General features: G+C 40.2%; 1 protein-coding gene and 1 non-coding gene across 2 annotated transcripts; both read left to right on the top strand.

Annotated features, from left to right (window-relative positions):
• Positions 1–6,945: 6,945 nt before the first annotated feature.
• Positions 6,946–7,030, top strand: TRNAY-GUA. Its single transcript is given in 2 exon segments — positions 6,946–6,982; positions 6,995–7,030. It is a non-coding gene; the product is annotated as a tRNA-Tyr (tRNA).
• A 1,685-nt stretch (positions 7,031–8,715) lies between these two features.
• Positions 8,716–11,422, top strand: LOC121994994 (cation/H(+) antiporter 15-like). The gene is made up of 3 exons (XM_042548858.1): positions 8,716–8,928; positions 9,024–10,070; positions 10,115–11,422. The coding sequence occupies exons 1-3, from the start codon at positions 8,716–8,718 to the stop codon at positions 11,420–11,422; spliced, it is 2,568 nt and encodes an 855-aa protein (XP_042404792.1).
• Positions 11,423–13,114: the final 1,692 nt, after the last annotated feature.

Here is a 13,114-nt window from a genome sequence, read left to right as displayed (position 1 = left end):
AAACTGTTGATTTCTCTTTCTCGGCCTTCTTTGACTATCTAGCCTGCCGGAGGTGTTCAGGAAATATCTTTTCCATATATCCTGATTTACCAGACCCTTTACCTTCTCCATTTGATGTCTCATCTGACTCCATTTATGAGTATTTCTTCGGACATCCTAGACCGGGTGGACAGGATGAGTTAGATGTTGATTTTCCTACCTTTGCAGCCCTGAGACTATCTGCCCCAAATTACATTCTTTTTAAGATTGTCACAAATTGCTTTCTGCCAATCACATCTAAGCCCTTGTCAGAGATCCGACCATATCACTGCCTGATGCTTTATGGATTGCGTCGGCGTCTCGATTTTGACATCATGTCGAGCATTTACTCTTCTATCATCTCTTATAGTGAGCCTAAAGCTTCACAGTTTATATGCCTTATGGGCATATAATTACGGATTGGCTCGAGACCCTACAGATTGATGTCTCCAAGGGAAGGATAGTCAAGATGGTGAGGCAGGACTGCAGACTTGGCAAACGTGCATTTTCCAAGTCTGGCATCATAGGACAGAATGGGGCGGTTCGTTGGAAGGACGGGAGAGCACTGGGTGAGTTACCACGGGCACCTCCACGACAGGTTGATGCTGCTCCCGTTGCTGCTCCTCCTCCTACTGCTGCTGAGTATGGAGAGGCAGATCCTAATCTGCACTGGCAGATTGCTGAGCTGGAGAGCCGCATTGATCAGCACGATGAGCTACTAGCTGCTGAGCTCCATGGGCTGCGCGTTCGGATTGACCAGCGTTACGATGATCTACGCAGTCAGCAGTTAGCGACGCAGCAGGTGCTTCTGGGATGGATGGCCAGCTACCCACCTCCGCAGTATTACTCGGGCTATCCACCCTCGAGTATGCCGCCTCAGGGATTCATTCCTCCAGCAGATGATGATGATGCTCCTCATATTGAGGATGTTGATTGATACACTTTGTTTTATGTTGGTCATTTTGACTGCCTATGTTGCAGATACTGTTTGATAGATACTGTGTCTGACCTGGATATTAGCTGTTTATGCTACTCATTTTTCTATTACTTGCTTCTCTTTATTTTTCAGTTCTTATTGACTATTTATATGCTTTTCATATGCCATATCTTGATTGTCTATTATTTACTGTCCGATATTACACTTAGAGGGAATTCTGTGTGAATTAAGAAAGAGACAATATGGGTTAAGGGGGAGTCCTTTGAGTCCTATTACCTAATTCGCACCTTTTCGGTGTTTGACAAAGGGGGAGAAGATGACTAAGTTTAGAGATGAATGAAGTTTTGATTTTACGGGAGAGGATAACCTTGAGGATTATTGACTTCCTTAGTGTTGTATTCGTCTTAGGGGGAGGATCTTGATTCCCCTAAACTTAGGGAAATATGAGCATTTCTGATCTAAACTTAAATCATGTTGTCAAACAACAAAAAGGGGGAGATTGTTGATACGGTCTGACCTGGCTGTTGTTTTGATGTTGACACTGATTTAAGTTTGTATTAGATATTAATTAACTCAGATTGATTACTGATCAAATTTGATCAGGTGGAAGGGAAAAGTCCAAGTATGGAAACTTGGCACGCGAAGTCAGAGAGGGCTCGGTAGCTCGTTCTCCGGACTAGGTCAGAGAGGGCTCGGTAGCTTGTTCTTTGGACTAGGTCAGAGAGGGCTCGGTAGCTCGTTCTCTGGACCGGACGAAGTCGGAGAGGGCTCGGTAGCTCGTTCTCCGGACTAGGTCAGAGAGGGCTCGGTAGCTCGTTCTCTGGACCGAACGAAGTCGGAGAGGGCTCGGTAGCTCGTTCTCCGGACTAGGTCAGAGAGGGCTCGGTAGCTCGTTCTCTAGACCAGGAAGGCTTTAGGGTTTAGGGCTGGGAAGCTCTAAACCTACCTACATAGGCATTGGATCGGTCTGTTGACCGATCCAGTGATACTATGATTATCTGATCGGTCGCCAGACCGATCAGTAACCAATCAGTAACTCACTGTGAGAATTACTGATCGGTCTGTAGACCGATCAGTAACCAATCAGTAACCTTCTGTGAGATTTACTGATCAGTCTAGAGACCGATCAGGAGGCAATAAAGTTGGGAGAGAGTATAGGGGATCGGTCTGTGGACCGATCCACCTATAGCCTGATCGGTCCACAGACCGATCAGAGCTCTCCTGGACCGATCAGGCCATAGCCCGATCGGTCCAACAAGCTGTGGATCGGCCTGTTGATCGATCCACAATACTGTCTGAAGTTTCTGCTATTTCTCTGCAACTTCTGATCCATCTAATTTAACCATCTGTTGTTAGCTTTTTAAGTTGCAGGTTGCAGATATCATGCCAATGCTTAAATTCAAATTAAGCTTCATCAGAAGAATAAAACAAAGGGTTCTTTCTACTGTGTTTCGCTGCAAATGGTGCAATTGGAGCATCAACGGTTACTGGCTGCGATCAGGCTGTGATCTGGCTGCGATCAGTTAGGAATCAGCTTGACTCTTGCTCATTGGTTCAAGCTCAGAGACCCCAGTGAAGACCATGGGTTCTATTGGTGTGAGCTCAGAGAACCAGAGGAGGAGGAAGAGTGATTGGCGACGTCGTAGCTTGCAGCAGGGATTCGGTGCAGGTTGACAGCAATTCGGGACAGGCAGAACGCAGTGGAAGCAGAGACATAAGAAGAAGGATGAAGAGAGGTTCAAAAAGAGAACTCTTGGTCGATCAAGCAAGGGTGCTGAGCTTTGAGTTCTTGGTTGTGCTTCCTTCTTGTGCTCTGTTTAACTGCTGTCTTCGCATGGCTGTGAGCGTTTTTCTTCATTCTCTTTAGCCACTGATCTGTAAGTCTTGTGCTTTATTTATATATCTTCTGAGACTTTGTGAAGAGGTTACTCCACCGAGAAGGAGAAATCTTTAGCCGGTATCTATCCGGGGTGTGATCTACTAAAAGATCAAGGGATCGTCCACCTTACGGACACGCCGAGGAGTAGGGGCAAGTTATCCCCGAACCTCGTACATATTGGTGTTAGTGGTGTGTGTCTTTCTTTTCCTTGTATTAGATTTTTCATGTGCATATTTCCGCTGCGCTAACGATTTGATTGAAGAATTTGGTTAAGTTTTAGAGGAGGCTATTCACACCCCCCCCCCCCCTCTCTAGCCATCCGAAGATCCTAACACTGTATAGCCTAGATCTATAGATTTGACTTACTTGTACTAGGGTACACATTTATATATATATATATATATATATATATATATATAGATTGGTTCAGAATGTTGTCATGCTTAGTGTCATGCACCATTCGCATGATTGCATGCTGCGTGATAGGCTGCTCCATTATTATAGAACATATCGCCAGTTTCATCACTGTTCGGTGCTCCATTGGTCCGCTCATGGGTAGCGTGACGCAGCATGGTAGCACGACAGTTTGCTCTGTTCGGTGCTCCGTTGGTCCGCTCATGGGTAGTGTGACGCAGCGTGGTAGCACGTCAGGGATCCTTCCTCGTCATGGTGTACCGGGAGATAAGAGCATTGCGCTCCCCCATTTATGATTTGAGGTAGGAGTATGTGTGTACTCCGATAGCATCCCGTCCACTCGGTCACTCATCAGGAGCAGTGACGTCAGAGTGCACGGTTGTCACAGCCCTACCCACTTAGTCTCACCATTGTGTGTGAGATGACTGACTAGTGTCAGGGGTGACCATGTCATTGGCACCATATGCATTTATTGCATTTATTTGCTTGTGTTTGCTGCACTTATATGCTGTATTTTGGTGGATGCATTTGTTTGACATGCATACAGGAGACATATTGTGTATATGGTTTGACGACCCTTTGTTCTAGATAGGAGTTCCTGGTGAGTACAACTTCCTTAGTTACCTTTCAGTTTTGCATATTTCCTATATATGACTAGGAAGTTGTATTCCATGTTTATTGCTGTTAGATATATCTTACTAGGCATGTCTATTGGTATTCGCTGAGTTGTTGAACTCACCCCTATGGATACTATCTTTTTCAGGTACCAGGTTGTTTATGATGTCGCTTGGAGTATCCTGTCTGCTGGTCCCCACGTCACCTCAGAAGATCTATCGGTTTCATTTATGTTTTGTTTGTTTTATGTGTCAATGTGTTTAGTTTGTGCTCCGGTTTTGTTCTGGAGTGTTGAAGTTGTTATGTGATATTTTGTATTGGTTGTTGGTTGTGTAAGCCTAGCCGGTTAGCAGTTTTGTGTTTAGTTTGTATTTGGTTTCTGTCATTTTTCATTGTGTTTTGGTTTTGGTACAGCCGAGTGGGCTGCTTTACATATAACTACGTGGCTGAGTTTTTATTGTATCAACCGAGTAGGCTGTATTATAAACTGCGTGGTTGTGTATATATTCCAGCCGCCTGTGGCTGATGTATATTATGTCTGTAGAAATGCTTTAGATTGTCACCCGTACAGGGGAGGTGCTGTCGAAATATCTTCGGACAGGGACTCCCTCGGAGCGTGACATTGCCTGCAATAAATAATCAAATTATGATCATTTAATGTTGGGTTTAATGTCGTCATTAATGAGTTTAATGTCTTCATTAATGTCGAGACATTACGAAATTATTATTAATGTGTTTAATATCACCATTAATACTAAGACAAATCACCATTAATGAGTTTAATTCCGCCATTAATTTCACATTAATGCTTCCGTTACACTCTTGAGCATGTAACAAAAAGATATTCAAGTGGCAATATGTTGGTTTATTCTAACCAACAATAAAGCCAAAAGACTTCTAATGTGGGACTAAACTCATGCACAATAGAGTCTCTTCGTCTCAACCTCTTTATTCCATTCACATTTCCAACATCCTTTCCTCGACGCCACCCTCGTCGCAATGCATTGACGGATGTCGTTCCTCACCACAATGTGTAGACGTTGTCCCCTCCTCGAGATATGTGTGCGACGCTTTGTGAGCACCACCGTTGGACTCCATTCCTCGCCCGTGAGCTTTCTTCTGCCCTTCTTGTTAGGGTTTGTACATCTTCTTCTTCTTCAAAAATACTATTTTGACTTAATTTCTATTTCGAAAGCATGCTCTAAGTACTCACTCTCTCATCTTTTGCCTCAACTACGATTTAGTGTCTATTATTTTACTAATTAGACCTCTCTTTTTGTGATCTAGATTTGGTTTTAAATTCTTGATTTTGTTTCTTTATTCTTTTCTTCTTTGGAATATTTTGTGCTATGTATATATGCTTGCATGAATTCGTATCCTAGCATGGATATCTGAATTCTATTTAATCATCATGATTGGTTTAATTTTTTAAGTACTAATCTCGAAGAAAAATACACCAAGAAATGAATTCATGTGGGTGAAGTTCAATGGCATTACATTACTAACTAGCTCATACACAAAAGTAAAATGACCGTTATGATTTAATTTCTGCCATCTTGATCTTGGAAGTTCTTGTCGATCTCTTATAGATTTAATTTTTACCGTCTTAATCTTGATATGATATGAAGAAAAGTATTTTGTTTATTTGATTTATAATATTTTTATGGATATATGATGATATGTAGAGCTGAACTTCATCATAAATCTGCCATTCTATGGCAATGAAAGACCATGATAACAAGGAGTAACTATACATTCTCAGACCATGGCATTTTAAGTTTTCGTTAAAACTCTTTTTGCTTAATTTTTAAATTTAAATATATAAATACATTTTAAGATGCCATTGAAATCAAACCATATTTCTAATGTAACCAAATGATTAAAAAAATTGTATAACAATTTTGACCATACCCAAAATGATTAATCAAAATTAACATATAACTAAAATTGCTATATATATTTAGTAGTTTTGATCATATGTTTAGCAATTTTAAATAAAACTAACTGACATCTATGCGTAAATCAAAATTGTTTTATGTAGGCGTCATTTGATCATTTTAAAAAACATAGTTAGATTTTATTGAGTATTTATATTTAAATTTTAAGTAGAAAACATAAATACAATAATTTTGATAAAAAATCACTATGTGATTATTTGTAAATCATTTGATCATTTTGAAAATATAAATGAACTTTAATAATTTTCTAAAATACATCTATATATGCAATTTCTAAAGCCGAGTAGCAATTAATTTTAGCTAAAACTTTAATATTTAAAAGAATATAATTTTAATATTTTTTTAAAACAATTCATGTAAATATTTTTAAAAAACATATATAATTTTAAAATTTTTTTTACTTATAATATATATTATAATTTTAATTAAAACTGTTAGAGCACCCATAATATTATTAATGAGGAGCGTTAATCCGGACGTGTATACTAACATGACAGTACTGTTCATCTACCGTAGCATTAACGCATTCAAAAAATTAAACACATTAATGACTACAAATTGAAAAAAAAAATAAAAAAAATAACATTAACGCATGAGCGCGTTAATAGCATTGGGGATGGCTTATATGAGATCGCCGTCAAGCCCTAACTAAACATTGTCTGTCAGACCAAAGTCAACGCCCAATTACGCATATTCACAATGTTATTTCCCAAAATATTTCATTGGACGTTCATTTCAAACAGTGTGTCCAATTTATTATACAATTTATTAGCGTTCCTAAAATTTCAAATAATAAGAAAATAAATAAATAATAATAATATAATTTTGTTAGACATTTTTTCAAGGAAAAAAAAATTAAACTTGAATTTTAAAATCATTTCAAAAAATATTAGAGAAATGCAAATCGAATATAGATTTTTAATAAGTTAAAAACTTTTAAATCCTAATTTATTACTCACATTTTACTTCTCCTTTTAAAATCAAATGACAATAATATTTAAAAAAATACAAGACCTTTTTTTAAAAATCTTTTCTAAATTTTTTAGTTAAAGAAAAGGAAAAAAACTCTTGTTTCCTTCGACTTTATAATAGGTAAATATATTTACTGTGAGAATATTACATCACCGACCTTAGCTCAGTTGGTAGAGCGGAGGACTGTAGTTGTTGTAGGTGATCTTTAGATCGCTGATTCAAATCCGGCAGGTCGGAATTTAATTTTTTATACCTCTCATTAAAAACAACTAACGGAACGATTTAAAATTTGTCATTCAAATTTTTTAAATTTAAATATATAAATGTATTTAGAAGGTTATTGGAGTTTAATTATATTTTTTTTATCCACTTACTAGTTTTGGACCAAATTTGTTATATGATAATTCTTTTGCTTAAATTTTATTTATTTTTATAGATGCTTTAAAAATAATAATCATACAATAGTTTTTAGATATTAATTTTGATAAAGGCAAATACACGCTTATTTTTAAGATAAATTTAAATCTTACTATTTTATTAAAAATCTCCTCCCTTTACTAACTAACTTTGGTGAAACCTAAAATATATTTACGTTAATGTCTTTTTTTTCTATTTACACTAAAAATAATTCCAAGGTTTATTAGTAATTTCATAAGCGAAACAATTAGTGATCTAGAGTTCGAGACTCAGTTACAGCGTATTATTATGAATTTTTCTCATCATTAATTTTCTCTGGTTGTTTTATATAAAAAAATATAGTTCTCTTTAATCTCATATCTTAGAATTGACAACACTATGATAAAAAAAACTTCTATAAATATTTTAGACCGACGATGTTTAAAAATATACTTTTCTTAGTTTTTTTTACTAAAACAAGTATAATATTAAACTAAAATCATTTTTTGCATAGGAAAATCCGTTACAGTAGTTTGTTGTTGGGATTCTCATCTTACCCAAATAATTAATTCTTGGTTTATAAGGGTGACACTAGAAAATCCAAACAACATTTTCAAAGACCCAAATAATTTATATATTATTATATTACACACGCAATGCGTGTGCACTATTACCCTAGTATATATAAATTTTTAAAAATTGTATTTCGTAGTTTTTGCTAAAACTCTTTTTGCTTAATTTTTAAATTTAAATATATAAATACATTTTAAGATGCCATTGAAATCAAACCATATTTCTAATGTAACCAAATGATTAAAAAAAATTAATAACAATTTTGACCATAACTAAATTGATTAATCAAAATTAACATATAACTAAAATTGCTATATATATTTAGTAGTTTTGATCATATGTTTGGCAAATTTAACTAAAACTAATATCTATGCGTAAATCAAAATTTTTATATGTAGGCGTCATTTGATCATTTTAAAAAACATAGTTAGATTTTATTGAGTATTTATATTTAAATTTTAAGTAGAAAACATAAATACAATAATTTGATAAAAAATCACTATGTAACTATTTGTAAATCATTTGATCATTTTGAAAATATAAATGAACTTTAATAATTTTCTAAAATACATCTATATATGCAATTTCTAAAGCCGAGTAGCAATTAATTTTAGCTAAATCTTCAATATTTAAAAGAATATAATTTTAATAATTTTTAAAAAACAATTCATGTAAATATTTTTAAAAAACATATATATTATAATTTTAATTAAAACTGTTATACGAGATGTCCGTCAAGCCATAACTAAACACTGTCTGTCAGCAACGCCCAAACAGAGATCGCCGTTGACAAATAACCGACAAGGCATATCTCTTTCAACGTAATCCACGACGACCTTCCTTCTTCCGTCCGACCTCTCCTCCTCCTCCTCCTCCTCCTCCTCCTCCTCCATCGCAGTGGCTACTCAATCAATCCTCAATCATTTCCTCTTCGTCCGGCGACGTGCGTCGAGATGGCGATTCTTAACACGATGTATAATCCCCAGTACGACGACAACATCCTGATGGATGGCTCTTGGAGGAAAAATGGGATCGATATCTTTGACTTGTTTCGCCACAAATTTACGCTTATAATCATCCAAAACCTACTCATTCTCATCACCACCCGCTCCGTCGCCTTCCTCCTCAAGCCCTTCCGCCAACCGCGAATTCTCTCCGAGTTGATTGTAATTGCCAACTCTGTTTTAGTCCTTTTGTTTAACAATTGATTTGAAAATTTTATTTTATTTTATTTTATTTTTGATGATTTCGTGTGCTCTAGGGTGCCATACTATTGAGTCCGACGATCATCGGAAGGCTGGCTTTCCGCAGCGCGTCGGCGCCGACAGCGAAGACGCTCTACGATTTCATCTTTCCAGAGATGAGCTTTGCGATGGTGGAGATTTTTGGGTTCTTGGGGCTCATCTACTACGTCTTCCTCGTCGCCATGCGGCTGGATACCACGGTGGTCAGGGAAATGTATAGGAAGGTGTTTCCGGTCGCCGCCGCTACCGTCGTCCTCCCTCTCCTCGCCGTCGTCGTCGCGGTCGTTATTTTCCGGCTTCCTGCCCCCTCCCACGCGGAGCAGACCACGTTCGCCCTCGTCCTCGGCTTCGCGCTATCTGTCCCTGCCTTCCCCGTCATGGCGCGCCTCCTCGCCGAGGTCAAGGTCCCCATGGGGGAGGTCGGACAGGTGGTGCTCCCGGCTGCCGTGGTGGGCGACGTGCTTTCGTGGATCGCACTCGCGGTGTGCTTCGCCTTCGTCGGGCCTTCCGACGAGGCCCTCGCGCCGCTGTGGATGGTCCTCGCTGGCGCGTGCCTCGTGGCGGTGTGCGTGTGGATGATCAGGCCGTTGCTGGTGTGGCTAGGCCGGAAGACGTCGGCGGCTGATCCCGTGAACATCGAATTCATGGGATTGGTGGTCGCGTTGGTGCCTCCGGCTGCGCTGTCGGCGGCGGCCATCGGATTCCACCCAGCCTTGGGCGCACTCGTGCTGGGGCTGGCGGTGCCCAAGGGGCCGCTCACGGCGGCGCTGACGCAGCGACTCGAGAATTACGTCGTCATTGCTCTGCTTCCTTTCACCATCATCAGCACCGCCCACGCGACCGACGTCATGGCCATCGTGACGAGGCAGGGGGACGAGCCAGAGAACTACGCGCTACGTTTGGCTGGCGTCATGCTTGTCGCAACGCTGGCAAAGCTGGCGGCGGCCGTGGCCGTGTCGCCTCTGTTTTCTCTGTCGCGCACGGAGAGTTTGTCGATCGGCGTCCTAATGAACACGATCGGTCCGATGGAGATTATAATCCTAAACATCGGCAAGGATCGGAAGGTGCACGACATTAATTTCTCAAAATTAGAGTGAATGAAACAATTTGCACCCCAAAATTAACTTCTCTCTGGATATGGAATCAGATCTTTAATGCCAAAATACGCGGGGTGCTTTTAGTCGCGTCGGTGATCAGCACGGCGATGGTGAGGCCGATCTTGACGGCGCTCGAAGGCCGCAAGCTCCGCCGCCTTCCTGCACCAGCTTACAAGAAGCGCAATTTGCAACTCTCCGGGTTGGAGTCAGACCTGCGCGTCGTGGCCTGCGTCCACACCATCCGGAACGCCCCCTCCATCACTGGCCTCCTCCACCTCGCCGACCACTTCCCGCTCTCAGTCTGTGCCGTACACCTCGCCCATATCACCGGCCCCGCCCCTCCGATGCTCATCGTCCATGACTCCGTTGACTGCAACTGCACGTTTCCCACCCTGGACGACGTTTCCACCGTGACGTCCTCTGCGGCGCCGGACCACAAAGTAGACTCGCAGCCCATCATTTCCGCTTTCGAGAGGTTCCAGCGGCGATCCACGAACGTCGAGGTCTCGTCCCTCACCGCTGTCTCCGAGTACTTCACCATGCCTGACCAAGTCTGTAGCATCGCCGAGGGTTACCGGGCCACCCTCATCGTCGTTCCCTTCCACCGACTGCTGACCGTCGACGGCGAGATGGAGGACATCAACCCCTACGCGCGCGCTGTCAACAAGGGCATCCTCGCCGACGCGCCTTGCTCCGTCGCGATCCTCGTCGACCGCGGTCATTTGGTCGGCCACGAGTCCAAGCTCGCCAGCCACGTGGCGCTCCTCTTCTTCGGGGGGCCCGACGACCGCGAAGCGCTCCTTTGCGCCAGCCGCTTCGCGAAGCGGCCGGGGGTCCACCTCACGGTGGTGCGATTCGTGGTCAACGACAAGCAATCACACGCGGCAGCCAGCGCGATGCCGGGGATATTATCGGGTGCGAGAGTGGAGGGCCGAATCGACGACGAGTACGTAAGGGAGTTCAGGTGGCAGTTCGCAAGCCACGCGGCGGTGACGTACACAGAGAGGGCGGTGGAGGACTGCGAGGGGGTGGTGGCGGCCATCAGGGAGATGGGAGGCGAACATAATATGTACATGGTGGGGAGGGCGGCGGGGGGAGAGTCGGCGGCAGAGCTGGTGGAGGGTCTATGGAACTTCGTGGAATTGAGGGAGTTGGGGCCGATTGGGGACTTGTTGGTGTCGGCGGAATTCTCAGCGGCGGCGTCGGTGCTGGTGGTGCAGCAGTACGTGGGCGAGCATCAGAGCGTGCGGGACATGGATGAGGGATCGAGCCGGAGGAAGAGATTGAGGATGAGCGGCTATAGCTCAAAGCACCGGTAATCGTGTAGCAACTTCTTTACATTTGCTATAATATTATATTGACAATGGTTTACATATGTATCAAATTTAATATTTTTTTATAAAATATGTTTATTTACTGTGTTCAAATAGAGAATGTTTTTAATAGGTAGGTCTGCTCATATTAATTAGGGTTAATAACCTTAAACCCTTTTGAATTTTATTAAATGTTACATTTTGCCCTCTTCTATTTGAAAAACTACACTTAACTCCTTTTTGACATAAGTAAAAAGGAGAAAAAATAAATGACCAAAATAACCCTAACCTAAATCAGACTTTAGAAGAAAATATAAAATAAAAAATAAAAATAAAAATAAAAATAATTCCGTAATATCATTGAAAGCTTAACCTTAACCCAATCTAATTTATATATAGGCCCAAAATCTCACTTGTTCCTAAAAAAATATCCTCACAAAATTCACATATGCACCAGCATAAATAATAGAAAAATAGCAATTCTGAAGGGATAATCAACTAAAAACTCATTCCACCAAACAAAAAAGAGTTCTAAATTGATGAATCAAAATTAAATAAAGATAGAATAAAGTTTATCATTAAAAATCAAAATTAAGACCCTTTGATAATTTATAAAAAAAAATCATCCTTTTAATTTTTGTCCAAAAGTAAATTTTCATTTCAAAACAGCTAAAAATGTTTTTCATTTCAAAAAGGTGCTGCTTTGAAATGAAAATGTACTTTTGGACAAAAATTAAAAGGGTGATTTTTTTTATAAATCATCGAAGGGTCTTTATTTTGATTTTTAATGATGAACTTTATTCTATCTTTATTTAATTTTGATTCATCAATTTAGAATTCTAGTTTTTTTTTTTGAATGAATTTTTGGCGGATTATCCCTTTCAGAGTTGCTATTTTTCTGTTATTTATATCGGTGCATGTGTGAATTTTGTGAGGATATTTTTTCTAGGAACAAGTGAGATTTTGTGTCTATATATAAATCAGGTTGTGTTAAGGTTAAGCTTTCAACGATTTATGGGATTATTTTCATTTTTATTTTTCATTTTCTTCTACAAGTCTGATTTAGATTAGGGTTATTTTGGTTATTTACTTTTTTTTTCCTCTTTTTTACTTATGTCAAAGGGGGGTTAAGTGTAGTTTTTTAAATAGAGGAGGGCAAAATGCAACCTGCTATAAAATACAAGGGGGTTAAAAGTTATTAACCCTATTAATTATAAGGACATTTGCATTGATTTGGACATTAATTGATGCCGTGACGAATTGTCCCATCAAGGTCAAAAGAGTAAAAAGGACTGTCAATGGGAGGTCAAAGTAAAAAAAATAATTAAAGGACCTAGGCGATCTATCGAATCAGATGAGGAGAGCCCCGGTCCGCCAGGATGGCATGCCGAATGGCCATCGTCTGTGAACAGCAACTAGAGTCGGGAGGTAAGTGGCAATCCATAATATATAAGTCAATCCTCGTTGATCGATTGACGTGATGGATCGGACAAAGGTAAGCACGGACAATCGTAAAGCATAGAAGGGGACAGGTCAATAACTCCGAACAACGCATCCAAACGGGGACAACTAATTCGAGCGAGTCCCGGTCAATCAATAGGAGGGTCCATCTATGTCTCTCCTCGTACTCTTTTACATAGCATGTTCAACAGATAAATCGTATTTTAGAAGTTTTTCGCATGTTGCATCAAAGATTTA

The sequence above is a fragment of the Zingiber officinale genome, chromosome 6A (assembly GCF_018446385.1).
Source record: "Zingiber officinale cultivar Zhangliang chromosome 6A, Zo_v1.1, whole genome shotgun sequence".
In the NCBI taxonomy this organism is placed as follows: Eukaryota; Viridiplantae; Streptophyta; class Magnoliopsida; order Zingiberales; family Zingiberaceae; genus Zingiber; species Zingiber officinale.
Note: the sequence above shows the minus strand (reverse complement) of the source record. Positions and strands in the feature narration are given on the sequence as shown.